Genomic DNA, 26,085 nt, shown 5'->3' with positions numbered 1-26,085 from the left:
GTTTTGTTTTATTGATGTGTGTGTTTGCGCGTGCGTGCGTGTGTGTGTGCATGTGCGTGTGTATGTGTATATATGTGTGTGTGTGTGTGTGTGTGTGTGTGTGTGTGTGTGTATGTATGTGTGTTTATGAGATGGTGATTTACATTCTCAGCTGCCACTCTGACTAAGGACAGACCCAAGTCCATCGTCCTGCAGTGGGCCTGCTGCTGTAAAGAGAAATGCCGTGTGACTGAAGGGCAGGACCATGAGAACAGGAAGAATTACTTCAGAAGTTTACTATATCGTTAAGATAAAAAGCATCTTATTTTATAAAGTTTCTGTTTTCTTTAGGACCATCCAAACCACCAAGTTTCTGGTATAAGGTAAATCCAAACCATCCACAGGAATATAGATCTGCACGGCTCATATGGAAGGTAAAGAGAAAAGATAAAAAGATTTATAATACTCTTATCTCATATAAATGTACTTAAGTGGTACTTTAACTTTTTAACACTTAAATTTTTATTCTATTCATCTTCATTCCCTCCAGACATTTAATAATGTTACTGAGTAAAAACACAAAGCCTTATCCAGCTACTGAAGAAGCCAACCGAGTTTATAAACTCAGCTGATCCACAGTGTGGACTTAGCACAGTTCATAGAAGGGTAACCTCTGTAAGAACAAGACCGTGTTCTGAACGTCTCTGGACTCACTAGGGACCTGAGAGGCTTAGAGAGAGCAGAGTGTGGGCAGTGAGGCCAGGCCTGTCCACCAGCATGCTTCACTGTAAGGTGGGGTCGTCACGCCGTAAGGTGGGGGTGTCAGAGAAAAAGATGCTGAAGCACAAATGATAGACCGACCTCTCAGCTGCAGAGACAGAGGCTAGACCACCCTGCAGGCCTGCTTCCTTGATGGTTTTATTCTCCTAGATTATTTATTTGTTTGCTCTGAGTCTCTCAGTGAGTACTAACTTCAAAATGATCTCAGGCTGGGGAGGTGGCTCAGCTGTGCTGAGCCCCGGCTGCTCTTCCCCAGGATCCAGGTGGGGTTAGCCCCGCGTGGCAGCCCGCATTGTCTGTAAACCCAGTTCCAGGCATCCAGCCCCTTCTTCTGATCTCAAGGCATTGACACAGCACACTAACAGACGTGTAGGCAAAGCATTAATAATACACATCAAAATACATCTTTTTTAAAAAATGAGTTTGTCCTTTCCTCCAATTAAATATGTACAGGTTTGACATTGGCAGAATTTGTAGACGTGAAAGGTGATTATTCAAGATTCATGAATAGTTTTTGGTAAACTTTTTATTACAGACATTGCCCCTTTCTGAGGCCAACGGGAAGATCTTGGATTATGAAGTGGTTCTTACACAGTCCAAGTCAGTTTCGCAAACTTACACAGTTAACGGTACAGAGTTGACAGTAAACCTCACCAATAACCGCTATGCAGCGTCTCTAACAGCAAGAAATGTGGTCGGCAAGTCCCCCGCAACCATCCTCACCATCCCCGGCTCCCACTTCAAAGGTGCGTATTGGCAAGGCGGGGCCGTGCTCCTGGATGCCGGGGTTCAGGGTGCACAGCCCTGGAAGCATGGTAAACAGGCTGCTTTCTGCCTCAGCGACAGCCATGCTTGCAGGGGCTTCTGTATCAACGCTTTGAGATACCCCGCCCTGTGCAGTTATTTGAACTCCGGAGCGAGCGTACTCATTCGTTTACGTGCTTCCTGATAATTATTTGTTTTTGAAATACTATTTCAAGGTTCTAGGAATTTTCTTTGCATGTGACATAGATATATTATTTATCTCTAGCTGTTAAGGGCAAAGACATAGTTATAAAATTAAATACACAAAACCTTTGGGCATGACTGTAAAATACTGAAATCTCAGATTTGTCAATGTTGACTGATTTTTATCCGCATCAAATTCTTTCTTTTTTTTTTTTAAAGCTTCTCACCCCGTAGTGGATCTTAAAGCATTTCCAAAAGATAACCTGCTCTGGGTAGAATGGACTCCGCCATCTAAACCTGTGAACAAATACATCCTAGAGTGGTGTGAGTTGTCAGAGAACTCACCCTGCATCCCAGACTGGCAGCAAGAAGATGGCACTGTGACTCGGACCCACTTAAGAGGTACCCACCTAAGCGTTAATGACGGTGTGCGTCTGACCCCAGGACATGCTGTCTTTTCCATGCTTCTTGTCCTTGTCTTCTGTTGTCTGGGCACGGTGAGCCACTGAAGACTCGCAGCCTCACCTGTGACTAGGTGTGTGGCTTAGCAAATTACACTTTAACTCAGCCTCTGAACCACAGGCTCTCCGTATGGGGAGAAGGGCCAGTACTTTTCTAAGAAACTAAAATACAAATAAAAACCCTTGGATTGCTTTATTAACCTAAGGACGCTTACAGAACTGTACAGAGAATCTAGTCTTTACTACCAGTTGTTTGTTACGTGTGCTCAACTCAAGTTAACTCAGGCAGCCCAGCCAGAGCACAGGTTCCTTATGCGTTCCAGGTTCTAACACAGAGTGAATGGTGATCTAGCTGCTACCTAAACCCTGCATGGTTGTAAAGTCATATAATAGCATTAAAGAAAGCGAAACTGCTCCCTACATGCTCTTCAGTTCATAAGAAGGGCAGCCATTAGGGTTTGGCTGTGGGCAGAGGCATGCCCTACGCAGGGGCGGCTCTCACCAGGTTGCTGTTTGATCTTAATGAGCTTAGATGTCTCCTTTATTGGCCATGCCAGATAAAAACCATGGGGCTGGGGAGCAGGCAGCCTAGGAGATTAAAGCACATGTGGTCAGCTCTCAGAGTCAAAGGTGTCAGGCTCAGCTCCCCGAAAGCATCGTTAGAGCAGAAGTTACAAATGGCTTACTTTTTTTTAAATCATAGATGTCAAGAAAAAATAAAACTTCTCTGGTTAGGAAGACAAAGGTGCGTGTAATTTTGTGAATGTTAGCAAAGGAACTGGAGGTTCATGCGTATGAAGGTATAAACAGTATAAGAACCACCTTGTTCGTCTGTACACACAATGTGTAGTTTATAAAAGGCCACTTTGACTAGTTCCTAAACCATACTTCAGTTGTCTGATAAAAACTTCTTGGATAATTTGGAAGGATTAGAAATAAAGAAAGTATTGTATTTAAGATTTTTCCTTTTAAAAGTGAGCAGGAGGCAGCCTTGACTCTGGTTCTCCACCTGCCCTCACTAACCACAGCTGTGCATTAGTGTGCATTAGTGTGCACTCGCTGTGCCCTTGATCTCACTGTTACATCTCCGCAGGTCCCGAAATTAGCTAAAGTCCTGGCTTAGGGTTCCTACTGCTGTGAGAGACACCATGACCAAGGCGGCTCTTAGAAAGGAAACATTTAATTGGGGCTGGCTTGCAGGTTCAGAAGTTCAGTCCATTACCATCATGGAGGCAGACATGGTGTGGAGGAGCTGAAAGTTCTAAATCTTGATGTGCAGGCAGCAGAAAGAGACGGTCCCACACTCAGCGTGGCTCCAACATATAAGACCTCAGCGTCTGCTCCCACAGTGACACACTTCCTCCAACAAGGCCACACCCACTTCAGCAAGGCCACGCCTCCTAACAGTGCCACTCTCCATGGGTCTGTGGAGGCCATTTTCTTTCAAACCTCCACAAATACCAAAGCTGTCCCAGAATAACCTGAAGTGTTTTACTAATCCTGAACATAAAAGCATTCACTTTTTCTATTTGCAACATAAACACTTTCATACATTCTGGTTCACTGTACTGACCCTAAAAATAGCCTTGTGGTTTTTGTTACCTAGATAGCTCATCATAGCCTTGAACTCACAGTGTAGCCCAGACTGGCTTCAGTAGGATTACACAGCCAACATTTTACTATATAAAGTTTATGTTTGGTATACAAAAGATTATTTTGTATATAAAACTGCAATTTTTAGAAGAAAGTAAAACTAAGTGGTCTTGTAATAATAAGGTAAAAATCTCATTTGGAGGAAAATTGCTGTCTGTGCTATTCTTTTTTTTTTTTTTTTTTTTTTTTTTTTTTTGAGCTGGGGACTGAACCCAGGGCCTTGCGCTTACTAGGCAAGCACTCTACCACTGAGCTAAATCCCCAACCCTGTCTGTGCTATTCTTGTTGTAGGAAGCCTACTGGAGAGCAAGTGCTATCTGATCACAGTAACCCCAGTGTTTCCCGGTGGGCCTGGAAGCCCTGAGTCCATGAAGGCGTACCTCAAACAAGCAGGTAGGTCCACCCTTGCCTGCTTTGAAAAATGCCTTTAGCATTTCCCTGTCTTGAAACAAAACAAACAAAAAGCATCCTTATTATGTTTGATAATTTCATCATAAGGACCCTTTACTGACTAGTGTTCATCCCTAAACTCAGCTTCTCGGTTCACAGCTCCGTTTACTCTCTTATAGCTCCTTCAAAAGGACCGACTGTTCGGACAAAGAAAGTGGGGAAAAATGAAGCTGTCTTAGAGTGGGACCATCTTCCTGTTGATGTCCAGAATGGATTTATTAGAAACTACTCCATATCTTATAGAACCAGTGTTGGAAAAGAAATGGGTAATAAAATTGTAGAACCACTAAGAATATGTTACTAAAGCTTTTTCTTAAGTTTTAAAATACTTGTTCCTCACATAGTGTGTTTGATAGTGTAGAGCATCCTTAGCAGACATCTGCAGATGTCTCATATGTTCATGACACTATTTTTTAAAACATTGTATTATAGGTGTCTTAGTTAAGGTTTTACTGCTGTGAATAGACACTGTGACCAAGGCAACTCTTATAAGGACAACATTTAGTTGGGGCTGGCTTACAGGTTCAGAGGTTCAGTGCATTATCACCAAAACGGGAGCATGGCAGCATCCAGGCAGACATGGTGCAGGAGGGGCTGAGAGTTCTAGATTTTATCTGAAGGCCACTAAGAGAAGATTGACTTCCAGGCAACTAGGGTGAGGAGGGTCTTAAAGCCCACACCAACAGTAACACACCTACTCCAACAGAGCCACAGCTCCTAATAGCGCCACTCTCTGGGCCAAGCACATTCAAACCATCACTAGTAGTATTGTGGCTAGTAGCATGGCTCGGCAGGTAAAGGCATTGTCCTCAAACCTAGTGACCTCAGTTCAATCCCTGGGTCTCACAGGGTGGAGGGAGTTGGGAGCAAGTTGTGAATTGATTCCCAAAAGTTGTCCTCTGACCTTCATACACACACACACACACACACACACACACACACAGAGAGAGAGAGAGAGAGAGAGAGACAGAGAGAGAGAGAATCATACACATACAGAGTAAGTCAATGTGATTTTACAAAGATTTTAAACTTTAAATATATATTGTTTTGTCCTTAAAGAATTTTAATTTCAGTTATAAATGTTTGCTGGAGAAGTATTTTTAATACTTCACAGTGCCAAATATTAGACAGAGAACTCAAAAACATTGGGTAAAAGAGCTGTTGTTTCTCCTTCCAGTTGTGCGTGTGGATTCTTCTCACACAGAATACACACTGTCCTCTTTGAGTAGCGATACACTGTACATGGTCCACATGGCAGCGTACACAGATGAAGGTGGGAAGGATGGACCGGAATTCACTTTTACAACACTAAAGTTTGGTAAGAAATCGTGAAGCTTTATGTTTGAAGTTTAATTTGACTAGAAATGGATTCACTGTGCTAAAATGGTATTTAAAGGGCACTGGGGACGGAGGCAGCTCAGAGGCAGAGCAGTTACAGCCTCAAAGCCGTGGTTGGCCTCAGCATGGCGGGGGCGGGGTGTGGAGGTCACAGGATGGGATGTGTACTTTAGGATGTGGACACTTGCTTATGTGGTATAGGTTGCTGACCTCTCCTTTTGGCTCCTGCTTGACTGTGGTAGCTGAGTTCACCTGCACAGCCGATCTCAGAGCTTACTGGCCTCCCTTCATGGGTTCCTTTCTTCAGAGTGGATTATGTAGTTCTCCATCTTTCCTACGGTCGGCCCTTCTTACAGACAGGTTGCTTGAGAAACTAGTCTGGCGCATTCTCTTTCCTGTTGAAATCAGTCTCCAGCCCTTCCACCCCTGGGGACGCTGCCCAGTGAATGGCTGTACATGGGGACTACTCACTGAGGAAGACAGGACGAGGCAGAGGGAGTGATGTCCCATCCACTGCTGGATTTGAGCTTCACCTTTCTTTCTAATCTTCAGCATAAAGTGTGCTGGCTTGCTGGGCTCCCTGGTTCTCAGAGTCCTGCTTGTGTTCTCCTGTGGTGTTGTACTCCACATCTGTATTCTGCAAAGCTGTTACTGGCCCCTTCACTATATGCCTTATGTGGTATTTAAACTTCTTCATGGCTTCGACTTTCCCCTCTTTCCTGTTACAACCCTCCAACTATTTGCAGAACCAAGAAATGTCAGTGTAATTGCACTGAGTGTGTTCGTATTTCCCTTACATAATGGAGAAGAGTGCGATTGCTTGTGCCTCATTCCCCTTAGGAATAAGCCTGCCTCTGGCCACAGGTCATTACTCGCTCTGCCTTACCGTGTCTTTCTAAGTGAACAGTCACCGTTTCCGTCCTTATGAGGCTGTCCTGTGCCTCTCTGACAGCGTGTAGTATACTCTCCTTTGGATCATTGTAGGTTTTTTGTTTGTTTGTTTAATTGAAACTGTATTTGTAATTCCCCAGGTGGCACCAGGGTTATGTTCTATGGTAATGTCCATGTTCATTATTAAATGTAAAGATAATGTAAGAATGCGATTGCATAAAATCCTGACCTTCCCTACAAGGGAGAATCAATGTAGGTTCTGGAATGAGAGCCCACATGATGACATGCTAATAGATCTGTAGCAGTTAATACTTAGAATAAACACTGGAAAACAGAGTAAAACTTTGGAATTATTTTCCTAGTTGCAAAAGCAATGTTTACTACAGGACACGTTTACACTAGATTGTAAATTAGTTCAAATTCATCCTCAATATAATCTAGCAGTATCTCCTTCTCTTGTTGACATTGTCTATCTGCAGTTTCCGTTGTAGCTTCCTCAAATGGCATGGGAGTCTTTGCCCCTAAGACTTTCACTCAGGTGAAGAAATACCACCAAAAGTAAATACATTAATTGAATCAGTAAACAATCCGAGTCTAAAGCCATCGGCAGAGGCCATTTTACCTTAAAGAAGGCTTTGGTAGAGACAAAGTTGCAGTTATGATGCAGAAAATAGGACATAGACAGCATCTGAGAGAGCAGCACGCACAGGGCCTAGGCCAGGCCCGGGAGAGATGCAGGGCTTGGCTTAGCAGCAGTTCTGAGACTGCTGCACCTGTAAGTCAGTAACGTCTGAGCGAGTGTGATGGGGTGTGTCTGACAGGCCTGGGGAAGAAGATCCCAAGTAAAGCGAGGCTGTCAGTGGGGCTCTTACAGCCCATCAACAGCTTATTCCCAAGCCACTTCTACTGGCCTTCACGGGCTGAGCTACTCACAAGGGGATGTGCGTGATAGAAATGTAAAGCGAAGTAAACAGCGTATTTCAGAAGGGTTACTCTCATATTTTTCCTATAAAAGATTAACGAAAAGGAGTTATCTCCATGATAGGATGCACGTTTAGCACATTCCAGACCCAGTTCAACCTTGGCACCAGGGGTAAAAGGCAGGTGGAAGGAGCTGGAGGAGTTACCCAGAAACAACCGCGAGGAAAGCATTTTCATAACCCCTAACAGTTCTCTCAGTTAGTGACTCAAAGTTCCATTTTAAAAGCCTGTAGAGATCTGTATGGTCTTTAGGAATTTCAGATTTATTTGCATCTTTAAATATTTTATTTATTTGTTTTTAAGACAGTGTCTCTAGTGAGATAGCCCAGGCTAAGTCTGGCCTCAAGTTCCCAGCCCTGCTTTCCCTCCTGCATCCTTGCGTGCAGACAAACAAGCACCACTGTGCCCAGCTCTGCCGCTCTCTAGGTGAATCGTCCCGTGCCGCCTCCGGCCTCATGAGCATCGCCATAAACTCTTGGCCTACAGCAGACACATCATCATTTGATGACTGCTACCAGTAAGCTGTATGTTTCCTCCCTGCCGGTGTGCGTTTTGTGTTATTATACACTGAGGTTTGCAATGCAAGTACAAATGCCTGAGAACAGAGAGAGGAAGAAAAGCTACCTCAAAACCACCAGGGTGGGCAAAAGGAATGTATACTTTGTCAATAATCTGCATCTCAGGCGCTTGGAGGACAGACAGGAAAGCCTAGCTGGGCTCCACAGTGAGTCCAGGCCATCCGGGTTCATCGCAGGACACTGTCTACTTAATCAAAAAATCAAGCGGTCTGCAACGAAGACGATAATGTCTTTTCCTCTTTTTCTCTGAATTAACAGTTATTTCTTATTATACCCTTTGGTCTTTTAGCTCAAGGAGAAATCGAAGCCATAGTTGTGCCTGTGTGCTTAGCTTTCCTCCTGACAACGCTGCTGGGAGTCTTGTTCTGCTTTAATAAACGAGACCTGTAAGTTGCACTTTACATGGTAGTGTTTAACTGATATTTACAGCCGAGCTCTGGCTGTGCGAAATGCTTGCCCACCTCCCCACACTCATCCCCACTCCTACAAAGACCCTTGTTTGTTTTAAGTCTGTCCTCTCTCAACCTCTGCCTCACATGGACTAGCCTGTTCTCAGGAGTAGCTTTGTCTGATCTAGAATTTCACATACGTGGAATCAGGTGGCTTGCGGACCTCTGACATTTATCAGTTTTGGAGCTCATTCCTGCCATTTCCTGTGTTAATTTTTCCCCTCTGTACTGCTGAATCATGATCTGTAGTGTGGTGTATGAGTTTACAGGTTTCTAATTCTACCTGTTGTTTTATAAAACAGTTATGAATGCTCCGATAATCATGGTAGTTTTATCAGGAGTGACTAGAGAAACAGGCATTTAGCTCCGTGGTAGAGCATTCATATGGCCTGTGCAAGGCTCGAGGTTCCATTTCCAGCCTCACAAGGAAAGAAGGGACAGTCCCGGCCCTCAGTGTCTCTGCCGTCTTGAGTGTCCCACCATCGTTAGCACTTGAGACCGACGCAGATCTGCTCCCCTGAGACTGTGAGCATGAGTGTAGGACTCAGGTTTTCATTTCTGTCCCCACTGCCAGTGGCTCGATTGATGAGTCACATGGCTCCTATGGTTTATCTATCAAAGCTGTTTGTCCAGTTTTAAATTGCTTTTTTTTTTTTTTTTTTTTTTTTGGTGACATTGAGTTGTAAATGTTCTTTTTATTTGGAAACAAACGTTTTTGTTAAATACATGTTTTGCAAATTTTGTCCCAGTTTCTGTATTTTGTTTCCTTAACTATGACCTTGGGGAAGCAGAAGTTTTTCATTTTGAAGTTCCTTTCCCAGGCTTTTCCTCTGCTTCTTGCATTTTTTAACCTCTTTAAGAAGTCTGTCTACCCAAGGTCATGTTTTCTTCTAGAAGTATAGTAATTTTAGCTCTCACATCTGTAATCAATTCTGAGTAAATCTGGGGACAGGATACAAACCAGAGTGTAGTTTCTGCCTCCCACCAATCTGTTCTGTTGACGTTGAAAATAGCTTCTTTTCAAATAAATGTTTGTCCCTGGTAGTCTGTATCTACTTCTAGGCTCTCGTTTCTGTTTTCCTGAACTGTGTGTGTTCTTTTTTCATTTTTGATATTTTGAGATTGGGTTTTATATAGCCCACATCGGTCCTGGATGCCTGTCGTTGCTGCTTCTGCCGCCCCTGTCCCCCCCCACCCCCCCCAATATTGGGTTTGCAATGTGAGCATGCGCTGCTCTCAGCTGGTGTCAGTCAGCTCCGTGACCTCCTGTCTTCTTTGGGAAAGCACAAGTTTATCATCGTTTACTTGGCGTCAGTTAGATACTACTTTTATCTAACTTTAGCGGAAAGTTAAATGTCTGTGTATTGTTATGTGTTCTACATGTGCCTTGCTTCTTTTCCTTTCAGAATTAAAAAACACATCTGGCCGAATGTCCCAGATCCTTCAAAGAGTCATATTGCCCAGTGGTCACCTCACACCCCCCCAAGGGTAAGATACTGCCTTCTTACTGTTTCTATGTACAGACTTATGTAGTAGGAGCCATTGATGGAGTTTAGCCAAAAGATATTTAGGCAGAGTAAAAAGAAAATGGCAGTTGTCAAAATCCTGAGAATCCCTCTTTATTCCAGCACACTGTCTGTCTGTCTGTCTGTCTATCATAGCACGTTTGTGCAGACCTTCCTCACACTGCTCAGCGCACACAACAAATACATTGTTGAAAATGGAAACTGAGGACTGAGACAAAGAGATCTGTAACTGGATGTTAGGTCCTGGCTGACGGCTGCCATCCTCCCCATAAGCAGATGAACGCTGGGGACTGTACTAGACAGCACTTAACACTTACAGACCCTAGAGGGGACGCCTTCCTGATACCCCAACAATCCTGAACTTAACAAATTATACCTGTAACTTTGCATAGCTTACTGAACCTCAGCGATCAGGTTTGCGATCCAGGTTTGAGTTTTAATGCTTCCAAGGCTCTTTCTTATCCATGTAACTCTAGGCTGCCTACAGCAGATATGAAACACTCAGTTCTAGTTATAGCCTATGTGCTTACAAAGATGTTACTTTGCAAACCGGAAGTGCAGCCGGATCTAGACGCCTTGGTTTGCTTTATTTGTCTGCATTCAGCTAGTTGCTAAGACTCCTCGAGGTGGATGATTCTCACCCCTGGAAGTCACTAAATGGTTTCAACCACACACAAGCCCTTAGATGTTTTTATTTAAGAAAGCTGTAATATAGGGCTCAGAGCAATGGCTCGGTGATTTAAAAAGTCAAAAATGCCCAGAGTATCATTCATTCATTCATTCATTCATTCATTTTTCTCTTTCCAGCACAATTTTAACTCCAAAGATCAGATGTACTCAGATGCCAATTTCACTGACGTAAGCGTTGTGGAAATAGAAGCAAACAACAAAAAGCCTTGTCCAGATGACCTGAAATCCTTGGATCTGTTCAAGAAGGAGAAAATAAGTACAGAAGGGCACAGCAGTGGCATTGGGGGGTCCTCGTGCATGTCCTCTTCTAGGCCCAGCATCTCCAGCAGTGAGGAGAACGAGTCTGCTCAGAGCACCGCAAGCACGGTGCAGTACTCCACCGTGGTGCACAGCGGCTACAGGCACCAGGTGCCGTCAGTGCAAGTGTTCTCAAGGTCTGAGTCCACCCAGCCCCTGCTAGACTCCGAGGAGCGGCCAGAGGACCTGCAGCTGGTGGATAATGTGGACAGCGGTGACGAGATCTTACCCAGGCAACAGTACTTCAAACAAAGCTGCAGTCAGCCTGGAGCCAGTCCAGATGTCTCACACTTCGAAAGGTCAAGCCAGGTTCCATCAGGCAGTGAGGAGGATTTTGTCAGACTGAAACAGCAGCAGGTTTCAGATCACATTTCAGAGCCCTATGGCTCCGAGCAACGGAGGCTGTTTCAGGAAGGTTCTGTGGCAGATGCTCTTGGCACAGGGACTGATGGACAGATAGAGAGATTCGAATCTGTTGGAATGGAGACAGCGATCGATGAAGACATTTCCAAAAGTTACTTGCCACAGACTGTAAGACAAGGTGGCTACATGCCACAGTGAGGGGCCGGCTCCTGCGGGACCTCAGCGGGACTGCGAAGTAAAGCTAAAATGCTCGTGACTTCAGATGGGAAATAATCTTCACTCCCTGACGATAATCATTGCCTTTAAGGACAAAGTCACAACTGGGCCATCTGCATTCCAGAGTATCTGGGATTCTCCTTCAAGCACTACATGAACTGACTTTATCCTCTGAGTAGCTGGAGGACTCTGCTGTTTCAGAATGTTTGCACTGCTGAAAACTAAGTGTGTCTGAGTTTGTAAAGCTTTTGTTTCTCCATAGAAAATGGGGGATTTAAATGAGCCGAGCCGTGGCGTTGCTCAGCTGTGCTGGTTTGATGAGACTGACCATTCAGATGCCGGGGGCAGAGGTCTAGCCCTCCTCAGCCAGCAGCTTCGTGTCAGAGTGCCCCGGGCAGACTGCCCCGATTGTGTCACCTGTCAAAAAAAAAGAGTGGAGGGGGCGGGGTGGTTCATTTCTGGGTTTGTTATTAGAGAATCTTGGCTTGTTCCTTGCCGTTGGTATCGATGCTTCCAGTTATTACTGAAGAAAAGGACGAACTTTCAAGAGAAGCAGCATAGAAGTACCCATTACCTTATATTCACCTAAAACCTCACGAAAACCTGCTTATTAGTGATAACATTTTTCAAAGTCATTTTCACCAACCCTCTAGTGGACCGGGCTGGCCTCAAACTCACAGAGATTTGTCTGCCTCAGCCTCCGGAGTACTGGGGTTAAAGGCATGCACCACCACCGCTTGACGTAAAAATTGCTGTTTTTAAAGACTTAAGTTGCTGACATTTTTCTGAACGTATATAAACACACCAGGGACAGATGATTCCAGATGTTGGTGGAGGAAGCACTTTATCCAGAATGTCTTCAACTGTACATTACTTTAATTGACTCCACCTTATTTTTGTTTTTAAGACTAGCAAGGTGTTTGCTGAAAGGTGGCATTGCCCAGAGGCTCAGGCGAGTCCCAGAACTCACGCACCGATGTCTGTGACCACCACCGTGGCAGAAGTCCTCCTAAGCTGACGAAGCCGTGAGGGTTTTGTTAGTTTGCTGGGCGGGGATTGAACCCACAGCCTTGTACATGCTAGACACTACCACTGAGCTCATCTACACATCTCACTATGTTACGTAGGCTCAAGTGATCCTCCTGTCCCAGCTTCCTGAGTGTCTGGGACTTCGGGTGTGTGCTGCCACACACCCAACCAGGTAGTTTTAATATCTGCCATTTGTGAGGTAGAGTTTTACACAGGATTTAGGACTATCTTAAACCTGTTCCTTAGGTTGCTTTGTTAAGGAGTAGCCTGGACATCCGGCGTTTAGCACTAAAGCCATTATGTATGTGCCTAACTTTCCAGTGACATGGAGATGAAGGCTAAAGGTAGACACTGGGTGGACAGGAGTTGGCTGAGCGCCATTAGTGGTTGATTACCACCAAGTGTGCTCACAGGAAAAGGATTAAAGTTTCAGAACATGGGCCCTTAATCATTCATAGTCGCTGCCCCACAGTGGCTGAGGAGGAGTTGATGTGCACTGAGCTGGATGCGGTTTTGCTGTTCACTCTCAGATGGCTGTTAATATTCTACTTGTGATGTGTTATCGTTATATTTTTATACTAGGTAATCCTGTTCTGAGTCCTTTCACATGTATAATCCTCATGGGACTGTATGTGCTTTGCTCTGGTATTCAGTTGCCTTCTTGGCAAAACCAGCCTAGAATTGCTAAAATGCCAGGATTGAAGGTAGATGATGAAAGTCGGGCACAGGAAGGCCAGGTCAGGGTCAGAGAGACCAGAATTGACACTACAAGGCTGGCACCATCACCATTCAAGTTGGGCAAGCCTCGGCAGGACTGAGCTCCCTATGTATGTGTATCTGCCAGGAAATTATCACTTGCTAAATTTCCCATCCTCTCACAGCGAGCAGTGTACCTGTGTGCTGCTGTGAACGTTGTAGTGTGAAGTCTGTCCCGGGGTAGGGACAGTTAGTTACCCAGTGTGAGTTCAGGGATGAACACAGCTCACTGAAGACGAGCCTGGTGGAAGCGAGTTTGCCGTTGTGCCCACTGCATGAACATTCCCTCGGGGGATGTATCATGGAGCACCTCTCTTTGCTCTAAGAAAGAGTCTTAGAATTCATCTTAAATACAGACTTTGCTACAGCATGTTTAAGAATAATCTGGATGCACGTAACTTGTATTTTAGGTAGGCAGAGAAACTAATCTGGCTGCTTTCTGTAAAACCAGTCTAATAAAGCTAATTCTATACATGTTCTTTTCTTCTCTCGTGTGTAAAACTATAGTTTAAGGCAATCAGAAAACAACCTGTCTTGTGGCCAAAACTAGTTCACTGCTTCTGATGCAGTTGCCTGCTTAGGAGTTATAGACAAAGAAGGTTTAATGTAATCAATATTACCAAACAGAGTTCCCATCTTTTACTCACCAAACAAAGTCAGTCCTTCGAAAAGCATAAGTCAGTACTGGTGGACACAGAGAAGCCAAAGTAGGAAAAGTGCAACCCCACCCTGGTTCTCCTGTCTACAGTTCATTCAGTTTCTGCATAGTTGCTGAACTGTGTTCATCAGCTGTCCAGGACGTAGGGTTTTTTGCTTTTTGGTTTTTTGTTTGTTTGTTTTTTGGGTTTTGTTTTGTTTTGTTTTGTTTTTTTGGTTTTTTAAGATAGGGTTTCTCTGTGTGGCCTTAGCTGCCCTGGATCTGCCAGTCTGGTGTGCCACCACTGTCTGGTGAGACCGTAGTCATTATTGTGAACTTAAAGGGTTGAAGAGGTAGAAGGGCTTATGGGAGTGCAGCTTCTAATTTTTTCCCAACCCTACTTCTTTAATAATGGTTCTTAAATGCTTTAACCTTCCTTCTAGCCCACCACCGACTAGAGGTAGTGGGAAAGAGAGGATACAGGTGAAGTGGACCTGTTTAGAAATGGTTCTTTGGCGCAAATCCTGTCTGCACTGTCAGGAGATCAGCAGTTCAGTTCACTGGCCAGCAGCGGCAGCCCCACTCAAGAACACTTCATGGATGCACCAGCAGTCCAGTTCAGTAGTGTCGGGAGAGCAGCAGCGGTGGCCAGGCCTAGCAGGAGTGGCCAGGCCTCAGCCTCAGTACAAGTCAGCAGAAAGAACCAGAAGTTCTCAGCTGTGCCTCTCAGCGAAATGAAAATATTCAAGACTGTTGAGTCCTATATATACTCGCGTCCGTGGGTGTGGTCTCCCCACGCGTCTTGCCTCAGTATGGGGAGTCTGTATCAGCTGACATGACTGCTAATCGACCCAGGTCGTGGAATTCGCAAGAAGCCATCAGAACACCGCACGTTTTCTGGTGTTTCTCTTTATGGAGTCCTGACAAATGGAGCACAATGATACATGTGAGGCAAACCAATACATGTGTTATTACAAAGAATCCTTCATCACGTGTCCTTTCGCATGTTTCTGTAGCAAAACATCCTTTCACCTGTGTCCACTTCAGTGAAACGCTCCTCCATCTGTCTGCTTCAGCAAAACACCGTCCAACACAACTGACTTTCCAAAGAACCCTTAAGTTTCCACTCGCCGGGACACTGTCAAAGCCGTTGAAAGTAGGACTGCTAATGTACCATTACACATCACACTACTTTTAAAGCTGTCTTCTTTTTCCTGCCCACAGAATTAGTAAACTACAGCATTCCTCAGTGTTTGTTATAGACATGTATTAACCAGCTAGAACAAGCCAGGAGGTTTTAGACTATTAAGTTCACTCTCCTGTTTCATGTTACTGAGTTTCTTTTAAAAGCAAGCTTTTAACACAACTTCTGTTTAGTAGAGATTTTCATGACATGAGTAGAATCAATGAGCTGCAAAAAAAAGTGTAAAGGTGAATTACTAAAAATAACCCCTTGGGCTAGCTCTGCTCTAGGCACTATTGTTACGTTACCCAGGTAAGATTACGTTTTAAAATGTGCCTTTCTATGAGTTAGAAAACACACTATATGGCAAACTGTATAATTAGTTCATAGACAAAATCTTCTCAAGCCAGATGTACTATCTCTCAGGTTCGTGGTTTGTTCTGTCACATGCAGGTTAGCCTATGCTCACTCTGGTAAAGCTAAAACCGTGGTGGCTCTAGGTGTTACTCGCTCTAACTTTTTTAGGGCTTTTTGTCGCCAGTAAGCTCCCACAGACTGGTCAGTTTTTTGTTTCTTTTTTGTTTGTTTGTTTTTTTGATTAGTCAGTTGTCAACACCAGTGAGGGGGTCAGCATGAAAACGCACCAGGCCGGTTGGGTGGAGATTCTTAGTCCTGTGATCACCAGCTTAGTCTGGTAAACACAGACTGCAAATGCTGTCACGTAAATAGAAACATGGGACGTGTCAGAACAAAGGGATGCTACACAGGTGTTTGTGTAATATACAGTGCACCTTGCTGCTAGTGTGACAGTAGGCATTCTCTGTGGCCCCTTCTTATGCCTTTGCTCTCCTGTACTCCACGTGAGCCCCGTTCTCTCAACTCTGCCCCACCTACCCATGCAGCTTCACATGGGAAGCTTGCCCGTGTTAGCGCTGTAGTAAGTTGCATGTGCTGAGTATAACCAAAGCTATCATTTTTATGTTGACCCTGTCATAAATGTCTTACTATATCAGCTCTAATCCTTTTTAAATAAATTTGAGAAAGAAACTGTTGTCTTTTTTGTCTGCAGTCACCACCGTTTGAGTGTCATCATGTATGGTGTTTTGGCATTTCTCAGTGCTGGTGTTGGTTAACACAGGTCTTGGTATAGATGATATTTTATGAGGGTTTTATGGCTTGTTAAATGCTCTTTTAGCATGATGCAATAGGAATTAGAATAAACTGGCTCTCAGTGGTGGCCTCAACAACAGAAGACATGACAGTAACTTACCGTTTGCAGATTGGCTACATAAATTCTGGAATTCCAGCATCCTCCCGCCAAGTGGGTGGTCCCCTATGTATTTGCTCAGGGACCAAATATTAGAGGCACTGCGCCACCTTGTGGCCAGTCTGTGCCCGTGCTGCTGTAGTGTCCGGTTTGCCTCGCCATGAAGCCAAGTCAGCTAGGGTAAGTAAAGGTTCCAGCCACTAAGGTCTCAGCTAAACATGGTGGGTCGTACCTACAAACTAGTCAAGGAATGACTCTCATCCCTTCCCAGCATGCCTTCTAATGTACTGTCTCCCAGCTGACTGCGCTGTGTACATGGATAAAAGTCCTTCCTGCCTTCGAAAGGATTATCCTGTTTCCCTACAGGGAAAGGGCCATCCTACTCAGGATTGTACAACTTCCTACAGCTTGTTTTTTCTTAAATATATAAAAATTCTTCCACAAACCGCATCCATGTTCTTTCCATACACAGGGCTCGGTATGGGTGTTTGGACGGGCCATTACCACGGGAGAACGGGAGATGTTCTAGGTTCTCTGATTTATTCACTCTGAGAAGGACATCCCAGCATCTGAAGGATAAACAGACCAAAGGAGGTGAGGAACCATCTGGGAACGCTTCTTTGGTCCACACTTTCCTGAATTCAACCCTTTTTAGTCAGAGATCCACCCTGAAGCTAAAAACAGTGCAAAGCCATACTTGGAAAGAGTTAGGGCGTTGGAAGGTCAGCAGACTTGGTACAACCTTTTAGACACCCCACTTGATATGGCTAAATAGATAAATAAATGGATGGATGGACAGACAGATGATAGATGATAGATATATGATAGATAGATAGATAGATAGATAGATAGATAGATAGATAGATAGATGCTGCTGCTGCTGTCGCTCCCAGAGCGCCTGCTGTATGCTGAGCCCAGCCCAGCACTGTCAGCACTGGTTTCATCTCTCAGCCACAGGGCAATTCTATTTCCCCACTCTACAGATTAAAATAAACAGGGTTTAGGAAATTATTAATCCGTAGGTGAGTAGGCAGCACGTCCAAGGCTCATAACTGGGTTATCTCAACACTCTTGCTCCAAGCAACTGTTCTGCCTTGAAAATTGCAGAACAGGCCACCCACTCCACAACCAAGGACAAGGATTGGTGAGCTAATCTGAAAAGGCTCTGTGGGAGAGCACTTGTTTGAGTCTGGCAGGCCGCCCCGGGCCTGCTCTCTTCAGCAGAGTTGAACAATTGGCTGGAGCTTACATACCCGGCAGGCATCAGTTCAGCAATTTAGGAGTGCGGAAGTCCAGCCCATTGCTAGGGCGGATGTGCTCCGGGGAACAGTTTCGGAGACTCCCATGGATTGAGCAGGAGCTGCCCTGCTCAGGGATCTTCCTAACCAGCTCCCTAACCAGTTCCACCTAGGGCAGGCTTTTCAGTCGTGGAACCTGTATTTGTCTCCTGATTTGTTTCTGGGGAACTTAGATCATCCCTAAACAAAACAACAACAAAAAACCCAGCCTTCCAATTTGTGACAGAATAGGCACAGTCCTCTGCCTGCTGTGACTGGCCAGGTAACCAGAGGAGGGGCCCAGGTGATGGTTACTTGATGTCACTTGGAATCATCCAAAGTGACAAACTCACTGAACCTTAGTCCACCGACCTTCCAGGACTCGTGGAATGCCTGTCTCAGTGCCACGTTTAACACCCAGTAAGCCACAGGCTCCAATCGGAAAACTGTCCAGATCCTGTCAGGCTGGTTGCTAACTTCCCACTTCCATACCTGACACAGCTGAACTCTGACCCACGCCTTCCACCTAAAACCACCTGCCTCCAAGGGACTAACATATACACACACACACAGACACACAGACACAGACACGCACACACACACACACACACACACACACCCCACTTTGCTCTGTAGACCATGTCTAAGGGGCGCTGGCCACCAAAGTGATTTCTGACTAACCGTTATTTGGGTGTGTCCGTTTTAGCACTCATCTCTCCTCTGTGCGTCTGGCATGATTTCCAAAGCTGTCATGTTTTCCAGGGACCTATAAAAATATTCTCAATTTGAATAAAACAGCTACTGCCAGCAAGCCAAGAAAAAAGTATGAAATTGAAATGAAAGAATGTCTCATTAAATGTGTCATAAAGCATAATGTCAGCATCATTCTCTTGGAATTTATAGAGATGCTATTCGTTTATGAAACATTTACAGATGTGATTAGAATTGGTGGCTATTTTGTTCAATTAACAGGAGTCCTAAGCTAGTTTGGTGGTATATAACTATGATCACAGGATATTGGACACAAATGTCAGAGGCTAGCAAGTCCATGGAGAGCTCAATAGCATGAACTCCAAAACAAACAAACAAACAAAATGTAACAGCATGTGATTCCCAAGAAGTCATAAACACTTTCGACTTTCCCTAGTTAGAGTCTCACCCAATACTTCCAAAAAACAACATATTAAAACCATTTTAAAAATGTTATCTGTCTGTCTTGATTAGAACTTTGGTGGTCCTTGTTCTGGCATTGGAAGATGTAATACATTTTTTAAATTTTTTCCAACGCATGCTGAAGTGTTTCTGAAAATATTACAAGTTAGAATGATCTCTTACAAATAATTCAAGTGGTAGAGTCATCACTATCACTTTTGATGAGTTTTATTTTCATTAAAATCTGAGCTCATGAGAAAAGTAGGGCACGGTAAATAATATAGGGTATCTGCTCAGATGTGAAGGGAGAAATAACACAGTGTCTCACAGAAACCAAAAGCAAATGGAAAAGTGATCTCGGTAAGTTTATGAAAAGATCCTATTTTAAAATATAATACATGTATGTATTTTCTCTTTTTAATAATAAATCTTGTTCATTGACAAGTTTAAAAAAAAGTTATAGCCAAAAGATACATTGTTTGAGGGCTCTACAGAGCCCTGGCTGTCCTGTAACTCTGTGTAGATCAGGCTGGCCTCAAACTCACAGAGATCCACCTGCCTCTGTCTGCTCAGTGCTAATATTAAAGTTGTGCGCCATCAAGCCCAGTCAACTCTGGTTTTGATCGTCGATAGATTCCCCGAGGTGCAGGACAGCTCTCAGAGGACCCAGCTTGAAAACAAGCTACACCAGCTCCACCCACATTCACTAAGCAACAAGCTAGAACTTAACTCCTTCAACCAAAGTCCTGATGGGCAGGCCAGCAGCCAATCAGAACCCACTGCATTCTCCAGTGTTAATAGAAGGGACACACCTGTGGACATCTGAGAAGACTGGCACTCTCAAATGAAGACAAAGATGGCCACTGAAAACTGGACCAACAGTTCGTCTTTCTTTCATCCATGCAAAGAGTAGCTGCCTTGTGCTCCTGTGTCCCTAAGGAGAGAGCTCATCTTGAGATGAGACAGACAGACAGACAATCAAATTGCTCCCCACACTCGCCTGGCTCAGCGGTAAGAACAGATTACAATGGGCCTCAGTCACACAGTGAGGTAGTTTGATGCTGCTGTGAGGTTGACTCTCTGTGATAGGACTGCATGTTTCATGAATTTTCATGGGGAGTCTATTCATAGTCACCCCAAAGAAGGCAACAAGAGACCAAAGGAATTCTTCCACCCTGCTCCAGTCTGATGAATTAGTGAGTTTAATTGTGATTCACAGCAGGGTGGTGAGGAGGGAGTTACGGAAACAAGGGCGACTTACTTACTGGCAGCAATAACCAGTCTCTTCCCCTCCTCTCATCAGATGTGAGGGTCTCACGTGGGGAACCCCAGCGATCTGACTTCATGTCGAGTTCAGAGGACAGAGTTTCATAACACTCCAATCACCCCTCCCCACTGGGACCTATCATCCCCCCAGCTGTGGTTTGTGCCTAGGCTGGCAGTACCAACACTGCCCCTCCTGTAGAATGGGCCAGAAATCTAATCTGAAAGGAACTGGTTGCACCCACAATAGTTGTGCCACAATTACATCTATGGCCATGCTGCCTGGTGTGCTGTAGAAGAACACGCTTTACCATATCTGGGTAGAACCATTGGCAACCACTGCCTTCCAGAAGCCTGGGTATGATCCTCTGTCACTACTAATGGCAGCCAGTAGAGAAGGATCAAAGGGCTCTGAGCTGATGCCACAGACGCTGCCTCCATCAGTTATCCCCAGCTGATGCGAGGGCCCAGAGCTGGAAAATCTCTACTTCTAATATACTTCTTTTAATGAGAAATGAACATACTTGAGGAAGGAAACAGTCCTTGCCCACCCTTGAGGCAAGCTTAATTCTTAAACCCCTGTCTCCATATTCATCTGCTGATGCCCACTGCACTTGATGTTCCGAGAGCCAAGCACACTCCACCCCAGATCTACCCAAGTCTATACCTTGTAAGACACCACCAAGTTCACAACGCAGTCTGAGGTCACCAGTCACCCTCTGTGGTCTGTACCTGTAGGCCGCCTTGGCCATCTTCTAGGACCATTTCAAGCTCATGAGATCTCCCTCTAAGGTAGTGGGCATAGTGAGATCACCTGAACCCCTTCCTCGCTTGATGAACTGGGTAGTTAGAGCTGTAAAGCCTCCGGGGTCCCAAAATCACTTTTGCCACGTTTTGCCTTAGGAACTCCATCTTGCCACAGGTGCCTCTGAGGGAGGCCGATAGGCTCCTGCATTGTCTTAACTCTTTTTCATGGACCCTGAGTTGCTACAGCACAGAGGCTCTCAACCTTCCTAACGCTGCAACCTTCTTAATACAGTTCCTCACGTGGTGGTGACCCACAGCCATAAAACTATTTCATTGCTACTTCATAACTGTAATTTTGCTATGAATTGTAATAAAATATCTAATATGCAAGATATCTGATATGCAGGGTATCTGATGTGTAACCCCTGTGAAAGAAGGGGTCGTTCAACTCCCGCAAGCGGTTGCAACCCACAGGTTGAGAACCACTGCAAAGCACCTCTTTATTTTTTTAAATTTTTATTAGTTATTTTATTTATTTACATTTCGAATGTTATCTCCCTTCCTGGTTTCCCCTCTGCCCCCTATCCCATGCCCCCTACCCCTACCTCTATGAGGGTGCTTCCAACCCCTGCCTCACCGCCATAACCCTCCCCTACGCTGGGTCCTCGAGCCTCACAGGACCAAGGGGTTCCCCTCCCATTGATGCCAGATAAGGCAATCCTCTGCTACAAATACAGCTGGAGCCATGGGTTCCTCTTTGGTTGGTGTTTGGTCCCTGGGAGTTTGGGGAGGGGAGGTTTGGTTGGTTGATGTTGTTCTTCCTATGGGGTTACAAACCCCTTCAGCTCCTTCAGTCCTTTCTCTCACTCCTCCATTAGGGTTCCTGTGCTCAGTCAGATGATTGACTGCATGCATCCGCATCTGTATTGGCCAGGCTCTGGCACAGCCTCTCAGGGGGCAGCTATACCTGGCTCCTGTCAGCAAGTGCTTCTTGGCATCAGGAATAGTGTCTGGGTTTGGTGTCTGCAGATGGGATGGATCCCCAGGTGGGGCAGTCTCCGGATGGCCTTTCTTTCAGTCTTTGCTCCACTCTTTGTCCCTGCATCTCCTTTTGACTGGAGGAATTCTGGATTGATATTTTTTGAGATGGGGGGCGGCCCCATCCCCTCAACCGAGGGCCATGCCTATCCACTGGATATGGTTCTATCTCCCTTCTGTTGGGTATTTCGACAATGTCCTCCCTGTCCAGTTCTGGGAACTGCTTGGATCTCAGCAACTGGGACTCTCTAGTGACTTCCCCAGTCCCCTATCCTCCACTGCTACACACCTCTGTCCAAATTCCTGACCGTCTGTACTTCTCCCCGTCTCCTCCTATACCTGATCCTTCCCCCTTTCCCCTCCTCCTCTCTCCCTCCCTGATCTCTCCTTCCCTCTACCCCCTGTGATTATTTTTTCCCCCTTCTAAGTAGGACAGAAGCATCCACACTTCCAAGGCACTTTCTAAATGTAATGTTTACATATAGTCTGAGTCACCACAGACCCTCTGGGATCTCCCATACTTGTAAAGGTCATGAACCACCATGAGGCTCAGCCAAGTCATATGGCCCCAAACCAGTTATGAGATCATCTATGAAATAGCAACTGGTGTGTAGATCAGAGGATTCGACAGGGTGTGGGACTATACTGCAAACACACCAGTGTCCTGGGCATATATATGCATAGGTGTGACCTTACAGTGTGGCTTGATTCCGTCCCTTCTGATCTTGGACTCTCTCCTCATTTCCTAGTGTCACGTGCTTTTATCTGTCCCCGTGCCTTTACCTAGCTTGTGCCTGATGACCACCCTCATGAGATCCAACTACCACAGGATAGGAGAGAGAAGTAGTTGGTCATGGGATTAGAGGTAGGGGCTACAAAGGAAGTCTTTGTTACTTGTGTTATATAGAGTAGCAGACAGAGTATGAGTCTTGGTTTGTCATTGAGACCATAATTTAATAATGGTGTAGCCTGGGGTTGTAATAACCAAGACATGTAAATGTCCCAAAGTTTTAGCATCTCTCACTTTCTCCCCCCTGTCCCTCCCCTTGTTTGGTCACAAACTCACATACTTACTATGAATAAGCACCCAAGATCCACTGGACTCCATGAATCTGCCCGTTTCCCTATTCATCTAACTAGCTAAGTGTTGGGATTGGTTCTAATGCTCTGACTTAATTGGGAATCTGCTTGTCCAAACCCTGAAGGCCATTGTCCCCAATTGGTTTTGGATTGATCAATAAAGAGCCAATGGCCAGTGGCTGGGTGGAAAGAGAGGGGCGGAACCTTTAAATTTGTGCAGGCGAGTGGGAGGAAGGAAGACAGAGGACCGCCATGACTCAGGGGATGTAAGAGCCAAAAGAAAGAAAGCCAACCCACCATGTAAGAATTTGGGTAAGTGGTCACTGGCTACTTCCCCAGTTGGGCCCGGGGTAGCAGGGGAAGGTTTAGGAGTCTCAGGAGTACCAGAGGGGAGTGTTTGCTAACAGGAAAAGGTTTAGGAGTGCCCAGCCTTTGAGCTAGTCATGGGATGTGTGTGTGTGTGTGTGTGTGTGTGTGTGTGTGTGTGTGTGTCTGTGTGTGTGTCTGTGTCTGTGTGTCTGTGTGTGTGTCTGTGTCTGTGTCTGTGTGGGCACGTGTGTGTGTCTGTGTGTGTGTGTGTGTGTGTGTGTGTCTGTGTGTGTGTCTGTGTGTGTGTGTCTGTGTGTCTGTGTGTGTGTGTGTGTGGGTAATGTGTGTGTGTGTGTGTGTGTGTGTGTATGTGTATGTGTGTGAGTGTATGTGTGTGTGTCTGTGTGTGTGTGTTGTGTGTGTGTGTGTGTGTGTGTGTATGTGTGTGTGTGTGTGTGTGTCTGTGTGTGTGTGTGTCTGTGTGTGTGTGTCTGTGTGTGTGTGTGTATGTGTGTCTGTGTGTATGTGTGTGTATGTGTGTCTTTGTGTCTGTGTGTGTGTGTCTGTTTGTGTGTGTGTTTGTGTGTCTGTATGTGATGTGTATGTGTGTGTCTGTGTCTGTGTCTGTGTGTGTCATTCTCGAATCCATATTGCTCCTGGGCAGGAGCAAGTGTGCAGCCCACAGGGACCCAGAGTGGCTTAGCCCATTACTACTGCAGTCAAGCCTTGCCTCTGACACACTGTTCAGCTTTTATGGGGACAGTGACCATCTGTAACCTTAAGTATCCACACTGCTATGTAGCAAAGAGCCTCAACTACCACAGAGCTTGCTCAAGAGACTGGTTCTTGGTTCCTCCTCTTGTCTTTCCCAGCCAAGGACTTCAGGGAGGGTTCAAAGAACACTCAGGAGGCAGGAATCTCTTGCTCCTCTAATTCATGTAAAGTTTTCTGTACTAGGTTTTGTTTTGTTCTTGTTGTTTCTGGTTTTAATTTGGGGTTGGGGAAGACTAATGAGGCTCTCTCTTCTAGGAAACGAGAAGGAAATACTGTTCTAGGTCTGAGGGTGATTGCCTTTGGGTGGAGCATGCCCACCCCCCACCCTGCCTCCGATGAAGAGATAAAAGGATGTCCCATGGAGCTAGCCCAGGAGATGTCCTGACTCGTCAGCTAGGAGACTGTTGGCCAAGCTTGTTGAGAAATCAGCAGCCACCAATCTATCATTTTTCCTGGAACTTCTTTCAATTTCCTGGAGGACAAGACAGCCTGGTGGATAAACATATCTCGGAAGGGGCTGGAAAAACCCCTAAATACGGGCTGATACATAGAGAAATGTGCAGCCTCGTGCCTCGTGCTGGTTTTGAAGGGACAGCTATATTACTGTGGGTGTGCTCTTAGAGCTGTTTCCTACAAAAGCAGTTTTGAAGCATGAAACTGGAGATGTTCGTGTATCTAGCTATGGTTGTCTGGTTGGTTGGTCGGATGGATGGATGGATGGATGGATGGATGGATGGCATTGCCATAGGACTTCTTGCTACAGACATCCTGAGCCCTTCTTAAAGCCTGGCTCTTCTCTCACCATCCTTGTGCTGTGAACATGGACATGGTCCTTCCACTTCCTCACCTACCCTGATAGAAGCATTGCTCTGAGTCATGTGCTTCTAAACACAGCCCCAGGGTCCTGGGAGGCACCAAGGGGAGGGGAGGTCTACATCCCCATCAAAAGGAGACCTGCCAAGCACTTGTTCTCAATCTGTGGATCACGGCCCCTTTCACAGGGGGCAATATCAGCTATCCTGCGCATTAGATATTTACACTATGATTCATTAGAAGTAGCAAAATTTTAGTTATGAAGTAGCAATGCATATAATTTAATGGTTGGGGGTCACCACAACATGAAGAGTTGTATTAAAGGGTCACAGCGTTAGAAAGGTTGAGAACCACTGGTTTTAGAACCCACCCCATGAATCAGCCTCTCTCTCTCTCTCTCTCTCTCTCTCTCTCTCTCTCTCTCTCTCTCTCTAGCACTGAGCTGTTGCTTCCTCCTTCCCTCCTTCCTCTTCTTGATAGACTTTCTTAGAAATTGTAGAAGCATGTTTCTATGGACATGATATGAGATGATTAGACAGTGTAATCTCAGACATTTAATGTGTTTGTATTTCAGGAACACCCAAAATTCCTCCTACTACATAAAAGCAGTCAGTCAGAGGCCTGGGTTCCAGCTCACCAATTCCAAGCCACACAACCCAGGCAACACCTTTAACCTTTCAGAGCTGTTTGACTTCTCTAACAACAACGCTTTATGTCTCACAATAAGAGATGAAGCAGATTCCCAGAGAGGTGTATAAAATCCAAGCACAGAGCCTGGCAAAAATAAATGCTGCAACATTAGCCTCCATCACAAAGTAGTGAGAGAAGGTAGCCGGAGTTTACAGTGGCACTGCTGTGTGTGGTGTATGAGGTGTTACCCTCGGAAAATGGTTGGATATTTGCTTGGTATTTGAATTTCACTTTCTATTCTTCTAGAAAGTTCCAGCAAAATGATTCTTTCATTACAAAAGCAACCACCACCAAACCTGGCCAGACACCTGAAAAATCTGCTCTATGGGACAGGGTGTGTTTTTAAGCCTGAGCAAGCATGTTTAGAGGCAGGGGAAAGGAACTGACAAGGGACTGGAGGACAGTCCTGAGCCACTTGTCACTCAGAGACTTTCCCGGAACCTGAGCTGAACTTAAGGAAAGAGCCTGCC

The 26,085-nt window shown here is 45.3% G+C and overlaps 1 protein-coding gene across 1 annotated transcript in view; it reads left to right on the top strand.

Moving 5' to 3' along the window:
* Positions 1-13,859, top strand: part of Il6st (interleukin 6 signal transducer) — a 41,040-nt gene extending 27,181 nt beyond the window's left edge. Inside the window, exons 9-17 of the mRNA XM_032898892.1 lie at positions 331-413; positions 1,295-1,505; positions 1,927-2,109; positions 4,113-4,214; positions 4,391-4,537; positions 5,449-5,589; positions 8,349-8,445; positions 9,915-9,996; positions 10,842-13,859. Of these exons, the coding sequence (XP_032754783.1) occupies positions 331-413; positions 1,295-1,505; positions 1,927-2,109; positions 4,113-4,214; positions 4,391-4,537; positions 5,449-5,589; positions 8,349-8,445; positions 9,915-9,996; positions 10,842-11,582 (1,787 nt within the window). The 3' untranslated portion in view covers positions 11,583-13,859. The remainder of the gene's footprint in view (positions 1-330; positions 414-1,294; positions 1,506-1,926; positions 2,110-4,112; positions 4,215-4,390; positions 4,538-5,448; positions 5,590-8,348; positions 8,446-9,914; positions 9,997-10,841) is intronic.
* The last annotated feature ends 12,226 nt before the right edge of the window (positions 13,860-26,085 follow it).

Source organism: Rattus rattus, chromosome 3 (assembly GCF_011064425.1).
Source record: "Rattus rattus isolate New Zealand chromosome 3, Rrattus_CSIRO_v1, whole genome shotgun sequence".
NCBI lineage: Eukaryota > Metazoa > Chordata > Mammalia > Rodentia > Muridae > Rattus > Rattus rattus.
The sequence above is the reverse complement of the archived record's forward strand: the minus strand, read 5'-3'. Positions and strand labels throughout refer to the sequence as shown.